Raw genomic sequence first — 18716 nt, forward strand, 5'->3', positions numbered from 1 at the left:
CTGAATTTATGACTGTCCCAAAATATTTTTTTCAATTAATTTTCAAAATAATAATTTCAAAAAATATTAAGCGCGACCCTACTCCATTCAAGTTGAGGCGCGTCAAAAAAGGATTTTGAAAATGAATACACGATGTGTCAAAGCTTGTATCTCCAATACACTATCACTAGATTATCTGTAAACAATGAAGATTTGGATTCATCCACAAAAAGTTATTTGGAAGACCTTTAATACAGATTAAAATAGACAATGGCCGGCCAATACGGCGTTGGAGAAACAATAGATGTAAGTAGCCGGTAGGAATAGTTCTCCTCATTAGTAAACATGTCTTTGAATCCTTATATATGATGATCCTTGCGTGCTTGGTCAAGAAATCAATGCACTTTATTTTAACTATCTGCACAATATTCTTGTCATTTTATCGTTAGATTCCTGTGTAAAGAAGATCTTAGAATTTTTTTATTTTGTTATGATGAAATTTGAGGTGCTTTTTGTTGCATCTGCTGTGACATCAGCCTCAGGATTTAAATCTGCAGTGAATCAGAGAGAAAATTTTGATATGATAGTAGCGCTGACTGTTAAAGTAAGTTTAAAGTGTATCAGTTATCGGTGTTCTAAGATTCCTATTACCCGTAACCCGTGGTGAGTGAGTTTTCAGGTCAGGAAAGTCCTTTGGAGCCTTTGGTTACCCATTGGGAAGTCAGTTTTAAAAGTCTGGGTATGTTGAAAAGAGTCCTTACTTTCCTGACCTGTTGCAATTATTTCTGAATTTATTTCACTAGAATTTAAGTTTTATCAGTTTAAATAGAAAATGTGATTGTTTTGTTTTGCATTTTTATTCATCAGGAATCTATTGGCGCTTGTAATTAGATCTCTTTTCTTCTATTGAAGTCAAACACTATCGTTATGCGAAAACAAATGTTTGAATGGTGGGAAATTCAAAATAAATATGGATCTCCATAGTTTAGGGTTCACATCCTGAAAAGAGGTAGAGCCCCCACTAGTGAAGAATGAAAATTGTTATTGCCTTGTTATCTAAGTGTATTCATTTAAATTGTTTAAGAATCAGACAGTGAAAATATATCACATTCTTTGCTTCTTAGAAATGATTGCACTTGTTACCAAATCATGACATATTTTCTTTGAAATGTTGCTTTCAATGTGGGTAAGTTCATTTAAAGTCTGGGTAAGTCATTTTATGGAGGCCACTTAACCGTGGTAAGTCAAAAGGACCAAAAAATCCTAGATTACTAAATTATACATCTATGTTTGTTCTGCTAGTACACTACCATCAATCAAAATTTCTCCACTCTTCGCTGTGGAGTCATGCATGTCCTCCACTGTGACTCCACCTAAGTAAAAAGTAGGATAAAATTTCTTTACTTTTCAATTTTTTTCTGTCGATAATATACCTTGGTATAAAGACAGGAGTAGTAAACTGTGTACATTTTTTGAAATGGTGACTCCACTGCGAAGAGAGGAGACACTGTGACTTCACTCATAATTACTCCACTGTGGAGAGAGGAGAAATCAAAATTTGTGTTGACAGTAATGTACATATGGTGTAGTAACAGTATCAGTGTCAACCATAAATAAATTGTAATCCTAAATAGTGACTTTCACCAAGTTTCTGTGTTCTCTTATTTTCAACATTATTCAAACGTTGACAGTTATTTTAAAAGTCACATTCATTAAATCGTGGTTTTATATGTAAATTAAACAATGTCATCTGAATTTTTTATCTGCAAGAAGCCTTTGAAACAGGTAAATATATCAGGTCTGTTTATTCAATAAAAATACGAAACCATTATGACAGAGAAGTATTTACATGTATCATACCTAAGATAATGTATAGTCCAGAGGACACAAAATCTTTACCAAGCTTATTCAGTTTTTTCCTGACATGTCTTGACAGTCAGACCATTTTAAATAACTTTAAGATTGACTCATGCATGTATTTCACATCTTTCATACTTCTGTTCAATTTATAATCTAACATTTTAAAATATGTTGAATATCTGGAGACTAGGCTATGCCAGTTGTAGCTATTTATTTGAGTGACCCAAGCGCATTGAACTGGGGCATATGAGTCCTGGATATGCAATCCACCGGCTGTAAAGTGTGAGCAATTACTGACTTGATATTGTCTTCAAGAATATCAATACTTATTTCTGCATTGAGATTTCCCTGTGCAGGTATTAATATTGTGCTAACCACATTCCAGCATACATCGAAATCATTAATCTTGTATTTGGGTTGGGCTGATCATGCTTCAAACAAGATCTGGTCTCAGTCTTTAATTATGTTTATGCCAAATGTATCCTCTCTAATAACAATTTTGCTTTCATCAGAAAATTTGTACAAATACACAATCCATGAACATTTTCCTTTGCACTGTATTAGTTTTTTTTGTTTCAGGAGAACTTCCTAACCACTATTTTTCTCTTGCTCACTCATTTGTTGTATCAGTGTTATTGTACCTGGATTGAATGTTTAGAAATGTTCAATAAGCATAACAGTTAAGTGAAATTTATGCCTTTTGATCAGCTTTTCCTTTTACTCTTCTTTCTGATATGCCCATGTCTACATCATTGGAGGGTGAGTACTTCATGGAATGTTTTCAAAACATCTACAGGTAAAGGCAGATCTTGATCTCATGTACCCATCATAGGTGTTAACCCTTTTCTAACTAGGAATCTTATGACTAAGAAATTCTAAAAAAAAAAATACTTGTCAATTTTCATGCTGTATGGAATGAAGACAAGGACCAATGCATATCTATTTTACATGTACATTGTACAAATGTATTTGAAACAACTTCGTCGTTGGGACCAATAATTTTTTGGACATCTCTGTAGTTCTCACTGGCAAGTAATTCTCCCCACCAGCAGTCCTCAACGTTAGCCTCAAGTCTAAAACCCGGGCTAATTAAACTCCCATCTGACTAGTAAATTTTTAGTGGCCAGCCACTGGAGGAGATTTTTAAAAAATCACTTTTATTCATAATTTTGTAAATACATGAACTTACAATGTCAGAAATAAGTACAAATTTAAAAAGTTGAAATTATGCTATAAAATACATTCTGTAGCAGTCTTCTGTGGTGATATGACAAATGCAGACCTCCACAAAAGCACCTATAACGTATTGTTCTAATGTTAAGCTGGAAGTAGATCGCTAACTGAGTGTGAGACCTGTTAGGGTAGTAAGTATAACCCCATAGTAGATATCTATCCAAAAAAATTAACATCAATCAAATTATAACCACGTTTTTTAAATTATGAAAATCAGATGTCTGCAGGAAAATTTTATTATCTTATTTTACAGGAATTGTGTTCCACATATCCATTCGTAGCACTTTTTTGTCATTTTTCCTGCAACTATAAATTGCAGCTGCAGTGCAATGCAGGTCCTGACATCGATTGGTCGAGCTTTTTTTTTTCTTGAGCTGGAAAATATTTAGTTTTGATGGTTATTTGAAACCTCCATCTTAAAAAATTGTACAGGTTTTATTCTTTAATCGATACACATTATTAACCTGTGTAACTTACATGTACATTACATATGTAAGTAATTAATATTTCATACAGTAAATACTAGAGAAAAGAAATGATCTATTAAAAACATAATGTAAAATGTACATTTGTACCTATTATCTTGTATTTAATTAAGGAGTTAATGAATATTTAGTGAACAGTTCAAATACCCTGCTGGGACTATTGAAATGATTAATTGTATAACAAGGTTTTGGGGTTCTCACTAAAAATATGGGGTAAACATGTACTTAACTAATTAATCAAATTAAAAAACATAAACTTAATTTTACAATAATGAAGTCACCAATCTCTTCAGCTGCAGGACACCTAATTGTGTACCCTTTGATCTGTGTTGTACAATATTTTAATATAGTTAATATTTATGTTCAGTTTTTGAAGGCTGGACTTGCAATGTTTCAATACTACATTTGTAAGTGACTCAGTATATTTACATTTGTATATATTAATTTATTTATTAAATGTATGCAAATTGTACTACCTTTATTTCTTAAGCAATTGTTTTTTTTTTTTTAAATATGCCTTCCTTTCACTAAGTATTCAGTTCATATAAAATTTGGGATCCTTATGTTAGTATCAGTTCTATCATGTCATACATGTAGCTATAATCGTGTAAGTTTAGTTTTGCAACATCAGTTCTTACTTGTGAACTTGGAAAACCTTTGCATACACTGCATGAACATGTTAGAATTCAAAGTAAATACATATGTAACCGATAGGACTGGAGTTGATAACATTGTATGGTAACATCATAGTATACTGAGTTGGCACTAGTTTTGATAGGTCATTGAAATAAGTCTGATAAGCAGTTTTTAAACCAACAAGTTTTTCCTGTCTCTAGTGACTTTGGAAATATTACAATATGAGCATAAACATAAAAACTTTTGTCTTTCTGTTTTCAATAGATGCAGGTAAGTACCATTTGAATGAAAGCCATGAAAGTTGGGATTAACGTGTTGATCTGTGTGATTTGTTCCCCCAAAACCCAGTCATATCTGAAATTTAATTTTATGAATATTGCACAGTTCAATAATGATATAATTATACATTTGATACACAAGCACATCAAATTATGTTGTCGACTTTATTACACATTTGCTCAGCAATTAAGGGTAATAACTACCAGTACATTTATACATGTAGGTGATTTTCATGTATGTCTGCTTGACTGTCACACTTTTGGCTTTTATTCCCTGCTACACTAAGTAGCAAGGTATTATGTGATACCCTCTGAAAAGTTGTCTGTCCCCAGAAGGTTTCCAGCTGATACATGTAACTTCAGAACAGATAAATGATTTTTTGTTTTTGTTGAAACTTTGCACATTTGTTCAGTGACCTAAAATATGGGTTAAGTTCAATTTTCATCAAATCAGCAAAATCCAATATGTTTTTGAGTCAGGGCCAATTGAACATTTTGCCATCAAACCATGATTCAAATCCAACAAACTTGAACATGTTGCTTTGGAATACTACAAAACAAATCAAATTGATTTTTGTGTGTAATAGTTATCAGGATTTACAGCCCCTTCTTTACTTAAACAGATTGCTTAGTAATTGTCTAGTTTGGTGTAGCTGAGCATGAATTGAGCTGTTCAACTGAAATGTTAGCACTGTTTGACAGTTTGCTTAGTTTAAATGTCTGAACATGTATTTATTGAATTTGGAAATTTGAAATGATGTGAAACTATTTATAAGGCTTAATGGTCCAGAAAGTTATAAATTTTTTGAAAAACTTTATGAAAGAAAAGAAAAACATATGAAATAACATGTAATCTCTTACACCATGTGTATTGTATAGTGTTTAGTTATTGGTTAAGTATGCACTGTAAATACTAATTTGGCGTGGCTTTGTTGACACAGTTTTTAAAGTCACTCGTTTGATCATATAGATTTACTCAAGTAATTTTCGGACTATATAAAAACTTTAAACTTCCATTTGTTAAAAGTTAGCGTCACTTTATAGAAATGGCTAAAATCTGTGGCTCATTATCGAAGGATTTTAGAGGATTAAAAAATGACATAGCTAGACCATGTGTTTGGTCATCTTCAGTTTTATTCTCACAATAAATGGACACATTGCTATAGTACTTTGATGGAAGAAATTGGGGTTAGTAACTATTTTTTTCATGTGAAAGTATTCAATATTGCTGAAATATAAAAGTATGTTGGTATCTCTTTTTTTTTTTTTTGTATCTTAGAAAGTTCAATTTATGACTTGTATTTGTATTTTCTCTCTGTTTGGTTTTTGTTTGTTTGTTTGTTGTTATTTTTTAATAAGTTATCATAATTTTAGTATGAATGTTATTTACAACATGCTTGTAAGTGATTTCACAGTGTTAGAAGCTTAATTTTTGGTCAACATAGACCCATCATAATTTTATGTTGACTGCACTGTAGATTTCAAAGGAAATTGAGCCAATTTCATCAAAGACCTACTTGATTTTACATAGACTCGGTCCGGATATTTACTGCTATTTTCTTTTACTGATTTCTTGCATTTTAGAGTAACATGTACATATATGTTTACTTAGGCTGCCATCAGTTGGTGGGGGTAAAAATTAGGAAATACAAGCTGGTAGCCCAGACCATACCATATTTTTGATTAAAATTTTGTCTATATGTTCAACTAAATTTTACCTCATATTCTAGTAGCCATGGTCTACTGAGTGACTGCTAATTTTTATCCCTGGTTGGAAAACATTTTACCCTCCCCCTACTGCTTACCCTTGATATTCTGAATAATTTTCAACTTTTACATGAGATGTATGAATAAGGGTTCTGACTAAATAGGAGAATCTTAGAACTTAACTAACAGTAAAGAGTATGAAATGAGGTGTTTTCATAAAGAGATGAAACAGGCAAACTTGACAAGCCATGTCAAGTTCTTTTTTTCTGGATTTTACACAATGGCTGATCTTGTTGCTTATTCTTCTGTCTATTCACTGGATTTATTCCACCCTTTAAAACAATTAAAGAAAAGAATACTATGTTCAAATAGATGAAACCCATCATTTGTAAAATTTGTCTCCATAGAAAGAAGGATAAATATTTGATTGGCAGGATTTTCTAGATATATGTACATGTATTATTTGATTTACATGGCATTTGTGAAGATAAAAGTTTCGGAAGGGTCTTGAAATAAGCATCAAATATTAAACACTGTTGGCCTTGTTTCACATCTATAGATGGTTACCTGATAATTTTTGTTGTAGTAAAGAATTTAAAAAAAAATCAAATAGGGTGTTTCCCCTCTTGATACCTACACAAATGACTTTATAATTTTGTAATGAACTGAACAACAAAAGCATAACTGTCCATTTCATATGAACTGTGAGTTAAATATTTGATCTCATTAACTTAAGTTATGCAATGATTGATCCAAGTATTTATGTTGATAAAGGTTCAAGATCAATACTTATTGGGAAAAATCTATTTCTGAATTAAAATTCGAAAAAGACAATAATGAATTCTCACATATTTTAATCTATCCTTTAAAATTTAAAGGTACTGTAGGTAAATAAATGATAAGCTTATGAAATTAAATGCAAAGAATGTTTAACTGTATTTCTGTTAAGGTAAATCTACTCAACACAGGTGAATAAAATATCCAAGTCTAAACATGATCTATAATTTCCATATTCTAACCTAGGTGTCATGCTAAGCTAGCTATGTCCGGACACAACACATGACAACATGGGGCAATCAAGCATGGGGATATTATAGGATTAATTAATCTGATCACTTGATTGGGTTACAATCAGTTAAACTGTGTTCTCAATTAATGAAGGAAAATTAAAGAAAATAAATAAGTGCTTTGATCAAGAAAAAACATGAATTTGATGAGGAATTATGTATATATATCCAAGTGTTGGATTCAGATGGATATTTATTTCCAAAATGTTCTTGGAAGGAGAACAATCCTTCTATATAAGTGACTGTGATGTCTCCAATGCAAAATTATTATTTGAACAAATGGAAGCTCTTTTGAGGCCCATTGATGTGATTAAATCTGTAGAATTGTGCAAACCTAGTGATTTCTCTATACTTGAAATTAACATCATGAATGAATTATCTGATACACCAGAAAGGGATGTTATAAATGAGGATGACCTTAAATTGCCTTGTGACTTCAGTGTCTGTGAGGAAGGAGATATTGAGGTAATTTGTATAGATCTACATTTGCATATTGGTCACATGATAGTTATATGATTTTAAGTTATTGAATGATACAGCATCAATTTGTATATGATTGAATATTAGCATCATTTATATTTCTCTTTTCAGGATTACCAAGTACTTAACTTGCTGGGGAAGGGGGGATTTGCTTGTGTATACAGAGCCAGATCTAACAAGACTGGTGAAGAAGTTGCAATCAAGATGATTGACAAGAAACTGATGAAAGCTGCTGGCATGGCAGCCAGAGTGAAGAAAGAAGTAGAAATACATTCCAGACTCAAACATCCTTCTATACTGGAGGTAATGATGAAATGATGCTTATCTAGCATAGTATCTTTGACTAGCTTACATAGTGCTTATAATAATTATACTGAACACAAGCAACTTAGTGTCAGTTACTTTGATGTTTTTTATAGTACTAGTCATGTACCTTTTGTCACTATGCATGATGCTGAAGGAAATGAATGTCATTTTCATGACTGTTAATTATGCTGATGAAATGAATAACAAGAAAGAAAAGACATTTATTGATTTGAGATGCACATACACATTATCACCTGGTGTTTGGTATGAAAGCTCATTAATCAAGGTGTTGAATAGATATTTACAACAAATTGGTTAGAATTGCTTGAGAAAAGAGGGTATTTTAATTAGGTAATAAGTACTCACATTAATCTCTTAATGTATTAGCTTGTGTTTTTAATCATTTGATTGATAACCAGCTTGATATCTAGCAATTAAGGATAACAGTTCCCAATACCCATCTTACTAATGAAATCACTTTGTTCTTTATTGAAATATAAAGAATTGAAAAGTTTTTCTATCAACATAGATTATCTTGGCCTTTGTTATAGGAATGGTAGGTTTTAAAAGTCAAACATTTTGGCATCTAAAGAAAGGTATACAATCCCTTAAAGTATATAAAGATGTGAATGCAAACTATGAAATGTCTTAGGCTTCTTAACCTACACATACAAGTTGCTGCCAAATATTTTACACCCATACTTTGGCTAATCGTTCAATGACATGTATTTATAGAATTTCAATATGCATGTAATTCCACTTGCCAAACATGCAAATTTATATGCATAAAACTCTTTCTAAGTGGTCACTTGCAAGGTGCAAAGTTCATTGAAGATTGCAGTTGGGAAAATTTTAGACTTGATTTAAGTAATGTTAATTCTTGTAAGGTGTTCATTCACTGATCCAAACAAACTTATCCTTTAATAACCTTATGAATAGGTTTGATATGAGAGCAGGCTGAAGGTTGAGATTTCCCTTTCTTTTTCTCATATTATTAATCTATTTAATCCCTTTGTAGACTTGTATAATGCATTAAAGAATACGCTATGTCTGGATTAATAGTGTTAATTTTTGGACTTGAACCATTTCACTTGAAGGCAATGTCTGGATCACATTGATTAGAACCAATATCAGATATTAGACCAAAGTCAAAGTGCCATATCTGCTTTGTCATGTAATTTCCATCCAATATTTTACAAACTTCGAGAATCTTCAAACTTTTGATTTTTGCTTAATATTGCCTCTATTTTTCCAGTGGCATAACTTTCAATCTTATACTTTTAGTTATACAACTATTTCGAGGACAATAACTATGTGTACTTGGTGCTAGAGATTTGCCACAATGGTGAACTCAACAGATATTTAAAAGCAAACTGCAAAGTCTTGTCAGAAACTGAAGCTCGTCACTTCATGGTACAGATTGTCTCCGGGATGCTGTATCTCCACTCACATGGTATTCTACACAGAGACCTGACACTCGCCAATTTACTACTCACAAAAACAATGGATGTTGTAAGTGTTTACTCATTGTTTTCAATGATATAAAACAAATACTATTTTTACATGTAAGCTGAAAAGAATTTTCATTTTTAGTTGATCTCTTTTCTTTTGGTCTTCTGATAAGATACCCTTTTTTTTTTTTTTTTTTTATAAATTATACGTTTTGAACAAAAAATAATAACAGGAAGTAAGTTTGGGAGGAGCCCAGTAATCACTACTGCTGAAATTTTCTTAATGATTTTATGTTTCATCTCTTTTGCAGAAAATTGCTGACTTTGGTTTGGCAACACAACTGAACTACAATGATGAGAAACATTTTACCATGTGTGGAACTCCTAATTATATTTCACCGTAAGGAATATGCATGTATTTGTGATCTGAAATTTTCTTTCCTGAAATATCTTGTGTTAGCAGTTTAATATAAAAATAGTATGAAGGAAACATTTGAAACAGCTTTTATAATAAACTTATTTGAACAGCTCAACATGCACTTTTTCATTTCTTTTTTTTTTTAAGTAATTGAGTGAATTCATACATGTACATATTTAACATTGAAAGAATGTCAATTTCAGTGAGATTGCCATGAGGTCAGCCCATGGGTTAGAGGCAGATGTATGGTCTTTAGGTTGTATGCTCTACACATTCCTGGTAGGTAAACCACCATTTGATACGGATGCTGTGAGGAGTACTTTGAACAGGGTTATTACAGCTGCATTTGACCTACCTGAACATCTCTCACCTGAGGTTAAAGATCTTCTGCAAGGCTTACTGAAGAAAAACCCCAAGGACAGAATTCCATTATCTGGTAAGTATTTAATGACAGTGATATGTCTGTGTGTACTTCTTGTAATGTAATTGAAGAATTAAGAATTCACATTTATGTTTTCAAAAAACGTTGTAGAAGTGTAATATAGAACAAATACAAGGCTGGAGATTTAATATCCCTAGATTAATGTCATATTCTAATATGTAAGCATTCTAAAGAGAAAAATGGGTGTTGGTCTTTTTTCACTAAATATTTTCCTTTATCTCATTTCAGAAGTGTTCAATCATCCATTTATGACAAAAGATGCGTCTAGAGAGTTTAAAGGCTCACAGGTAAGCTGTAGTGTATTTCATCAGGTCTTAGGGAAGTGGATATGTTTTATTTACAAGTAAAAAAAAATTAAATTTTTGGAAAAGATACTGATTCCGATATCGAAATACAATGTAAAAACTCTAGTTATTGAGTGAAAGGCATGACTATAGTGATACTCTCTATGAACTTCAGAATTTTGGTGAGACCTCCATAGACAGTGGCAGAGGTACCATGGCAACCATCACAACATCTTCATCGTCTCGTGTTTCTGGGCGTCCACGACCATTTCCTGCTTTTCCAGTAGAATCTCAGATTTCAGAAGGAGATGAAGATATGATGAAGAAAGACAAGTACTCATCAAAGAACTCTGAGGACTTAAACTTGTTCTCTGGACCCAGCAACCCTCACATGAGGCATCCTCCTTCCCCTCCAGTTAGGTTGAGGGATAGGTAAGATTTTAGTCATATTTTATTTAAAGTAAAAAAATATATATATATTTTTGATCATACAAGCATTTGCTTACAATTTTATTTTCAAACTAAAATTTGAATTTAAATTCTGAATTATTAGTAAAAGTAATCACTAAAAAATTGACAGTTTTTTATTGAATAATTAAACTTTACTAATGATTCAACTCTGAAAGTAATAAACAAATTTTCTTTTTGATTTCAGTGAGAGAGAAGCAGCTAGACTTGCCACTAACCAGAAGCAGGGTGACTCTGGTGTGTTTTTAAAGGGTGCTAACCAAGACAAAGCTCAAGAAAGACTGTTTAAAGCAAAACAGATGGAAAATTACCTAGAGCAACAGAATAACAGAGCTGGTTTTGATCCATCAAAGTATCAAGACCGTGCCCAGACTCCCAGCAACTCTTCTGGATGGTCCTGTAGTATGTCTCTCCACAGTAATGATAAACCTAGTAATACTGACATTAGCAAACCATCAGTGGCATCCGATGTTTCTTCACATGATGATTTCAGTCTACACAACACTAAAAAAATACTCAACTTTGAAAATGACTCTCAGCAAATTTCTAAGTCTACTGAAAGGCAGCAAAGTCAGATGAAGAAGTATGGACGCAGCAGATCACTTGAAGACTTCCTCGACCAGGGGGAAGAAATTGCCATGGACAAAAATCAAGGTGCTAAAGTTGATATCACAAGACAAAAGTCAGAGGAAGCTGCCACCTCAGCCCCTGTCAAGACCATCAGGGATCTTGTGTTACCACTCAATTCCATCCGTCTCAGGCCAATTAGACAGAGGACTAGAAATGCCATTGTAAGTATCAGAAATTAAATATATGTATTTTTTTTGGTAATTTTAAACAAATTTAATAATGATAATGGTACTAACCACATGACAGATATATTTTAAACCAAAAGTTTTAAAAGCCAGAAATGAATGTTTAATACAAAATTTCATATTCTCAAACGAGGAATTTCTGAAGTTTTATCATATATATATTTTGCTTTAACAGGTCAACATCTTGGAGTCTGGTGAAGTTTGCATGGAGTTTGTTAAGAGGAAGCAGAGCGTTGAGAAAGTGGTAGAAGTCATGGTTATTTCTATAGATGGTCAGAAAATTAATGTATATCAACCGAACAGAGGAAAGGGGGAACCAGTAGGAGAAGAACCAGTTCTACTGCCTTCTGAACCAATCAAATCTTTTGTTTTCGACTTGTTGCCTGAAAAATATTGGAAGAAATACCAGTATGCAGCAAGGTAATTTTCCTAAATTATCCTTATTATTCAATTCCTCATGATATCCATGTAATATTTCATAAAACCTTTTATGACAATCATTTTTTACCTGATTAGTTCTTTGTTACAATGGAAAGTACAATATATATTTGCTATTTGCAGATAGAAAAATAGACAAATAATTTGTGTGTTGAATAAATTGCTAATTTTTGTTTTTGTAGGTTTGTTAAACTTGTACGTTCCAAGACACCAAAAATAACTATGTACACACAGAAGGCTAAGTGCATGCTGATGGAGAATTGTCCTTCTCCAGACTTTGAGGCTGTCTTCTATGATGGTAAGTATTATAATGTTTGATGCGTGATCCTTTCTTTCCAAATATATATATATATATATATATAATTAAAAAAAATACTAAACTCTAGTTTGAAGTTTGAATCATATAGTTTGTCATGTTTTGATCAATAATTCATACTTAAAAGCAGCACGTCATGTTTTGATCCAACATGTATCATAGATTGTGAACATATAACAGTCATTTTACCCTGAAAAAAACAAATAACAGACTTAATGTTTTGTAAAGGTTCGCACCCTTTGGAGGATGATGATAGTTTAAGTGAAATTTTGGAGTCAAGACCATACCCTTTCATTCCTACATGGAGTAAGTTCTACACATTGTAGATTCTCGCTAATCGGTTTTATAGATGTGTATCCACCTATTACACCTGTGTGCTTTTCTTATTTTATCTTTGTGACACTGACTTTTTTTTTCTTCCCCCCTTTTTTCTTGCACCTTTTACTATCTTTCTTTGCTTTGTTACACAGTGTGCTTTATACATATGTTGTATTGTAGTTTAACAGCTGCATATACTTGTATTGTAATAAGTATGTAGAATACTGTAATACAGCATAATATAATTGGTGCAGCTTTAATTCTCACACTTCAACCTTTAACCAGAATTTTATTCACTTAAAAACCAAACTAATTTGGAAAAAAAAAATTTAATAACCTTTAACACAAAATTTCAATAATCTAATAAAGCTATTGATCTTCACTTCATGAACTTGAGTAGTAATCTATACACTGATGTGATCATAACTAAAGGTTAAAATTTATGATAAAAAAAGGATAGAAAAAGACCATTTCAGAGCAATTTTCATTTATAAATAGTATGTATTATATTATAATTTAATTGATGCCCATAATTCTCACACCAATAACCAGATTTACAATTTCTTTAAAACAAGACTAACTTAGAACAAAAATGAGTTATTTAATTTGTTGTAGCAAAATTAATCTGCATATTTGTGAACTAATAATGCTATGAATATTCGCTTGATAAAAAAGCAGTTATTTTTACACTGATAATTTAAAGTAATAATCATTTAAAGATTGAAATCATTAAGATTTTTGTATTAAATCTTTTCAGATCAAATTTTATACAGTGCATTATGATTATGAAGCATATTGAATAACACTGAATTCACATTTCTTTAATCTTTTCATCAGGTGCTAAGTTTTCCATAAGTTCCAGTGGTATGAGAATTATTGAGAAGACTGGAACCTCTTTGGTGCTAGAGTCAGAGGAGACAGCTCAAAGACTGGCTGAGGATACCAAACAACAGTTAGAATATGTCAAACAGGTAAATAACCAAATGTCATGAGACTTATGAAATATGCTTAGGTATGATTCCTATTATATGTAGTGATTGGAATAATTTCAAGTATTATGTAAAGGATATTAGTTTTTTGTTTTTTGTTTTTTTCTTTTTTTCGTAAGTGTGTATTGTTTTTTATTGTTTCTTTGAAACTATTAAAATAATTCTTTTGTATTTTCAGTGTCGGCAACAATGTGAAGAAATTGACCGGGTAATTAGCTCAGTACAAAGTCATTGTAATCTACGAGAGCAACTCTTTCCAGTTATTATTGGTAGACGACCTACCAGTCCTAGCCTGAATGATTCATCATCCCGGTCACAATCCACAGGTGGTACAGGAAGTAGTTCTGTTGCCGTGGATATCAACAGTATCCCATCTTCTGACTCAAATAATAGAAATGCAACAGTAAGTTTCTGCTTTTTACTGGTATCTTTAATGGAAATAATATCAGCATAAACATCTTTTTTCTTGTTTCATGATATCAAGGCCGTCCAATTTTCAAATTTGTATTATATTTAAGATATAATTATTATGTTATTTTTGCATGTCTAGAGAATAATGACATCTTTAAAAGTTCAATCTAATGAGTCTCTGTAGATGAAGTACTTTTACTTTAATGTCTATTTTTTTTTCTTTTGTAGATGTCCTCATTTGATGGGACGGTGGTAAGTGCAATCACCGATTGTACTAGCCGAGTAGATGGTGCTGTTTCTGATACATCAAGGGATGTTACTCTCAAGTCACAATCCATTAACGAGAAATCAGCAGTCAGCAATGGTGGTGGCAGCCCCACGTCAAGTTTGAATGGTTCAAGTCAGCTACGCAAAGTCACCAGGGATGTTCTTAAACAAGTTTTCGTTCCTGAAATAGGATGGGCATCACAGGTAGTTACAAAAACTTTTCTTTATTTAAATGAAAATGAGATGGAAATTGGAAGATTTACAAGAAATGACAAAAATTACATGCCTATTTTTTTTTTAGAATTTCTTTATCAATCTTTTTTTTAGTAGTATTGTTATATATGAAACTTTCGCATAACATAATTTTTACACTATTTTTGCCCCTCAAGACCTTCGAAACATAGTTAAGACTGTCTCAAAAATGTTTTATGATACAAGATTAAAGTACAATTAAGCAAAGAAATTGAAATTCATAAGTGCTTGAAAGTACATAAAGATAAATTGAAAATCCTGTAAAAAATGCATGGAAACAGAATGTAAACTTTTTTGAACAAATAGAAATCAAGACCTTATGAAAGATATTTGTTAATGATTTTTAGAAATATGTTTCTAAGTTAATCTTCTAATTTTTCAGCACTCAAATGGAGAAATCTGGGTAAAATTTAACGATGGTACACAGCTTGGTGTCAAGTCGTCTACTACAAATGTCAAGTATATTGATACACAGGGCAAACTTTACAGGTAAGCTTAAACATCCATACAGGTTTAAAACAATATATTTCTTTCTCTATGCCTAGATGGTAGATCAGAAGAATTTATGGATTAATGCATATTGAAAATTATTTAGTGAAAGTCTGAATAGCTTATTATTATATAGATAGCAGTGATTTACCACACATTCCCAGTGTATTTTTTCTCAATAATTCACACAGTGAAATAAATTCGGTAATTTCACTCTTGTCCTTTCTCCCGCAAAAAGTCACAACACAAATATCAATCTGCCGTTCACAAAATTTTAAATTGCAAGCACAAATATTGCTGTTATCTTATTGTATTCTACCAGTGTAGTTAGAATGAAATGAATAATAATTCTCCATTATTGCTTTTCAGGTTCCAAAAAACTGATGTTTTACCAGATGTGGTGAAATCAAGACTTACCAAAGTTCCCACAGTATTGGAACACCTACTGCAAGACTCACCAACATCCTCTGTGATGACACCACGATAAAACGATACCCAGAAGAAATGATTCCGTAGTGTGCCATATTCCGTCCTTACCCTAGGCTCTGCCAAAGGGTTTTACCAGAGCTGTGATATGTACAGTAAAATACAGAAAGGTTCCTGTGATGACTCAACAGGCAGCTGTTCGTTCTGTGTCTCTCTAGACTTTTGCTCGTATACCTCTAACATAGACTTGTGTATAAACCCACTGCATTTAAGTGTACATTTTTTGTGTAGTTGATGTAGTGTACATTGTTGTGTATAGATGTTTTTGTTACTGCCTTGTAATGTGGTTATTAGTGCTAGTTTGATGTGAATATCCCATAAGCTCTTGTTGTACTCTTGCTTTTATACTGTAAAATAGTTTTATCTTAATTTATTCAATTATTTTATGTTTTGTTCATATTTAAATGTTTATTTATTTAAAATAGGTGTTTTACTGCAAGATTAAATAGTTTCATTTTATTTTATTGAAGTTCCATGAAGATATGAATGCTGAACTAAAAAAAGGTGCATTGTACTATTCAGAACATTTTAATTTTGCCAAATTTTTAAAATTTATATTTTTAACGGAATTTTTATTGATGTTGAATTTGCTTGTTTCCTTCTTCTGACAACCAGCAACTTTTGTTCAAAGTCAATACACATAGAAGGCTTCAAGACCATACACTTTAAGTTGCATGAAAACAAATACTTTTTTAAAGGTTCTTAATGTTATCTAGTTTTTAGCTAAACTCATGAGAAATAAAGTGCATAATTGCTAATAGCTTGCTTGAAAGTTGAAAAAGTCTCAATTTGTACTTGAACAGGTGCTGTTGGTTAGTCTTAATTGTTAAGCTGGGATATTCATTTGAGAACTAAGTTTTCTCTTTAAATGCATTTATATATCAAAGAACTAGTCTATAATGAAATAAAGTGTCAAAATATTTAACAGTTTTATTGTTTCTGAGGGAAGATATATGAAGAAAGTGTTAACATGCCCTACAAATCTGCAAGAGGCAAAATATTGCTTTTTAATATGATTGTGATGTCAAGAACTGGAATCGAATCTTTCAAGAGAAATATATATATACATATATATCTTAAAAAGAAGACTATGAACTGCAATTCAGTTTCAGAAAAAGCAAAAAGATTTACATGTATACAAAATATTCAATCCAAAATCAATACTACCATACTTGAACTGCCATAACACACAAAGGGATCAAGCAAAAATGCAGTGAACTCTGAAAAAAAGATTTAATTATGGAACATTTTGTGCATGACCCAAATTGAATCTAAAAATAAAAAAAACCAACTAACTCCTGTTGTTAATATGTGGTGGATCTTATCATACATGTATAGCCCAAGTCTCTTTTGCTGTTGACAAGATTTAAGTTGAAAATTAGCAATGAAGTGCAGATCCATGTAAGAGTCTGGCAAGTCTTGTAGTAACAGTAACTCATCAAGAAGACTTTTTAATGCTAATTTGCATTCAAAGACCTTAGAAACTATCCCTATACACCTTATGTTGCACTTGCAGTTCCAAAAGTCATCTCAGAACTAAATCAAATATCAATACAGTTAGTCATTTTCACACTTGATAATTTGATTTTGAAATTACCTCAATGAGTTTTCTCCTCACTTCCACTTTGAAGTTCACTATCAAACCCTAAAGTTGGATTATCTCCCTTTGCATTTCATGTAAATTTTACAAATGTTTCTCTACCATTACATACAATTTCATAAAAAAAAACCTTGAATAGAGAAGTTGCACTTAAAACAGACAGTGATTCCTATGTAACCTATGCCTTTTGTTAGTGGGGATATATTCAAATTCACTCCTCTGGTGACCAGAAGGATCCATTCTTCAAAAAGATAAGTTGTGAGGGGAATTCTCATGAGACAACCACCAAAGCAGTCATTTACGAAAAAAAAAAACAGCAAGAGGACATTGTTAAGCCACAAGCTCTGAGTATGTCTTACACTAAACAGTAAGCTCTTTTCACCCACGAAAAACTTAAAACTATTAGTAGTTGTGGTCTAGGAAAAAAACAGTAATTTTTATTTATAGTCGTGTTTCATATTAGCAATAACATAAGCTCTCATGAACTTTTATAACAACTTAACCTCAGTTCATTGTTTCTTGAATTTGTGATGACTCCAGCATACACATGAATGAGAAAATTTGTTTCCATTGGGAACTACATGTACATGTACATGTAACTATTTTGTAGTTTGCTGAATTCCTTATAAACATGGACTGTTTTCCATCTCTTACTGTAAGCAGACATTTGAAAGCCTTGTCATGGAAATTTAAAGAAGGGGACGAAAGGTTCTTTAATTTGATACATAGTATTTTTTTAGGTATATGTTGAAATTGGTTGTTTAAGCCCTGTGTTAAGTCTCGTTTTAAGCATGATCAGCATTATCAACACACACCCAGAGGATGTTTGTAATCAAAACTTTGTTTCAATCTATTCAGTAGTATAGCCATTGAATAGAAATTACATCTAACTTTATTAACAAATTAAGAATTACAGTAGCAGACATGGACGCTAGTATGTTAGCCGAAAAAAAAACCTTACAATTACAAATATCAGACTGGTTTATTACTAGATACTTGCTTGATTGATTAATTGATATTTGTTCAACATCCAATGACAGGTATTTCATGCATGTTTAACCAATCAAACAGATGCTGTTTTTTACTAGTCTGACACACTTAGTTGGATTTTTATTGAGCTAGTTCACAGGAGCAACAGTCTGCAGGTAGGCATATCACCCTACTCAGACATATTAAATCTTACTCTAAGCCAATCAGCTGTCACTTTATCCCTTAAATTGGCAAAGAAACAGTGACTTTCA

The 18716-nt window shown here is 31.9% G+C and overlaps 1 protein-coding gene across 5 annotated transcripts; it reads left to right on the forward strand.

The window, feature by feature from the left end:
* The first annotated feature begins 73 nt into the window (after positions 1-73).
* LOC148604804 (serine/threonine-protein kinase PLK4-like) lies at positions 74-16803 on the forward strand. Of its 5 annotated transcripts, none has more exons than XM_088549147.1 (16): positions 74-285; positions 7837-8028; positions 9316-9543; positions 9794-9882; positions 10104-10336; positions 10571-10629; positions 10802-11058; positions 11282-11885; positions 12085-12329; positions 12530-12645; positions 12892-12969; positions 13819-13952; positions 14149-14373; positions 14610-14852; positions 15283-15389; positions 15759-16803. In XM_088549147.1, the coding sequence occupies exons 1-16, from the start codon at positions 250-252 to the stop codon at positions 15874-15876; spliced, it is 2964 nt and encodes a 987-aa protein (XP_088405273.1). In that variant the 5' UTR covers positions 74-249; the 3' UTR covers positions 15877-16803. The 5 variants fall into 5 exon arrangements, with proteins under 5 accessions (XP_088405273.1, XP_088405275.1, XP_088405274.1 ...); XM_088549148.1 differs by lacking the exon at positions 74-285 and adding an exon at positions 5433-5659; XM_088549145.1 differs by lacking the exon at positions 74-285 and adding an exon at positions 7168-7710.
* The last annotated feature ends 1913 nt before the right edge of the window (positions 16804-18716 follow it).

This window comes from Perna viridis, chromosome 10, assembly GCF_037379345.1.
Source record: "Perna viridis isolate PV_CMFRI_1.1 ecotype Kerala chromosome 10, ASM3737934v1, whole genome shotgun sequence".
Lineage (NCBI taxonomy): Eukaryota > Metazoa > Mollusca > Bivalvia > Mytilida > Mytilidae > Perna > Perna viridis.

Bases quoted from the DNA above. Each gene is read 5' to 3' on its own strand.
- LOC148604804 (XM_088549145.1), top strand. From the start codon at position 7,402: ATGTATATATATCCAAGTGTTGGATTCAGATGGATATTTATTTCCAAA. The intron at 12,330-12,529 runs GTAATTTTCCTA...TTGTTTTTGTAG, and splicing joins AAATACCAGTATGCAGCAAG to GTTTGTTAAACTTGTACGTT. The intron at 14,853-15,282 runs GTAGTTACAAAA...CTAATTTTTCAG, and splicing joins AAATAGGATGGGCATCACAG to CACTCAAATGGAGAAATCTG.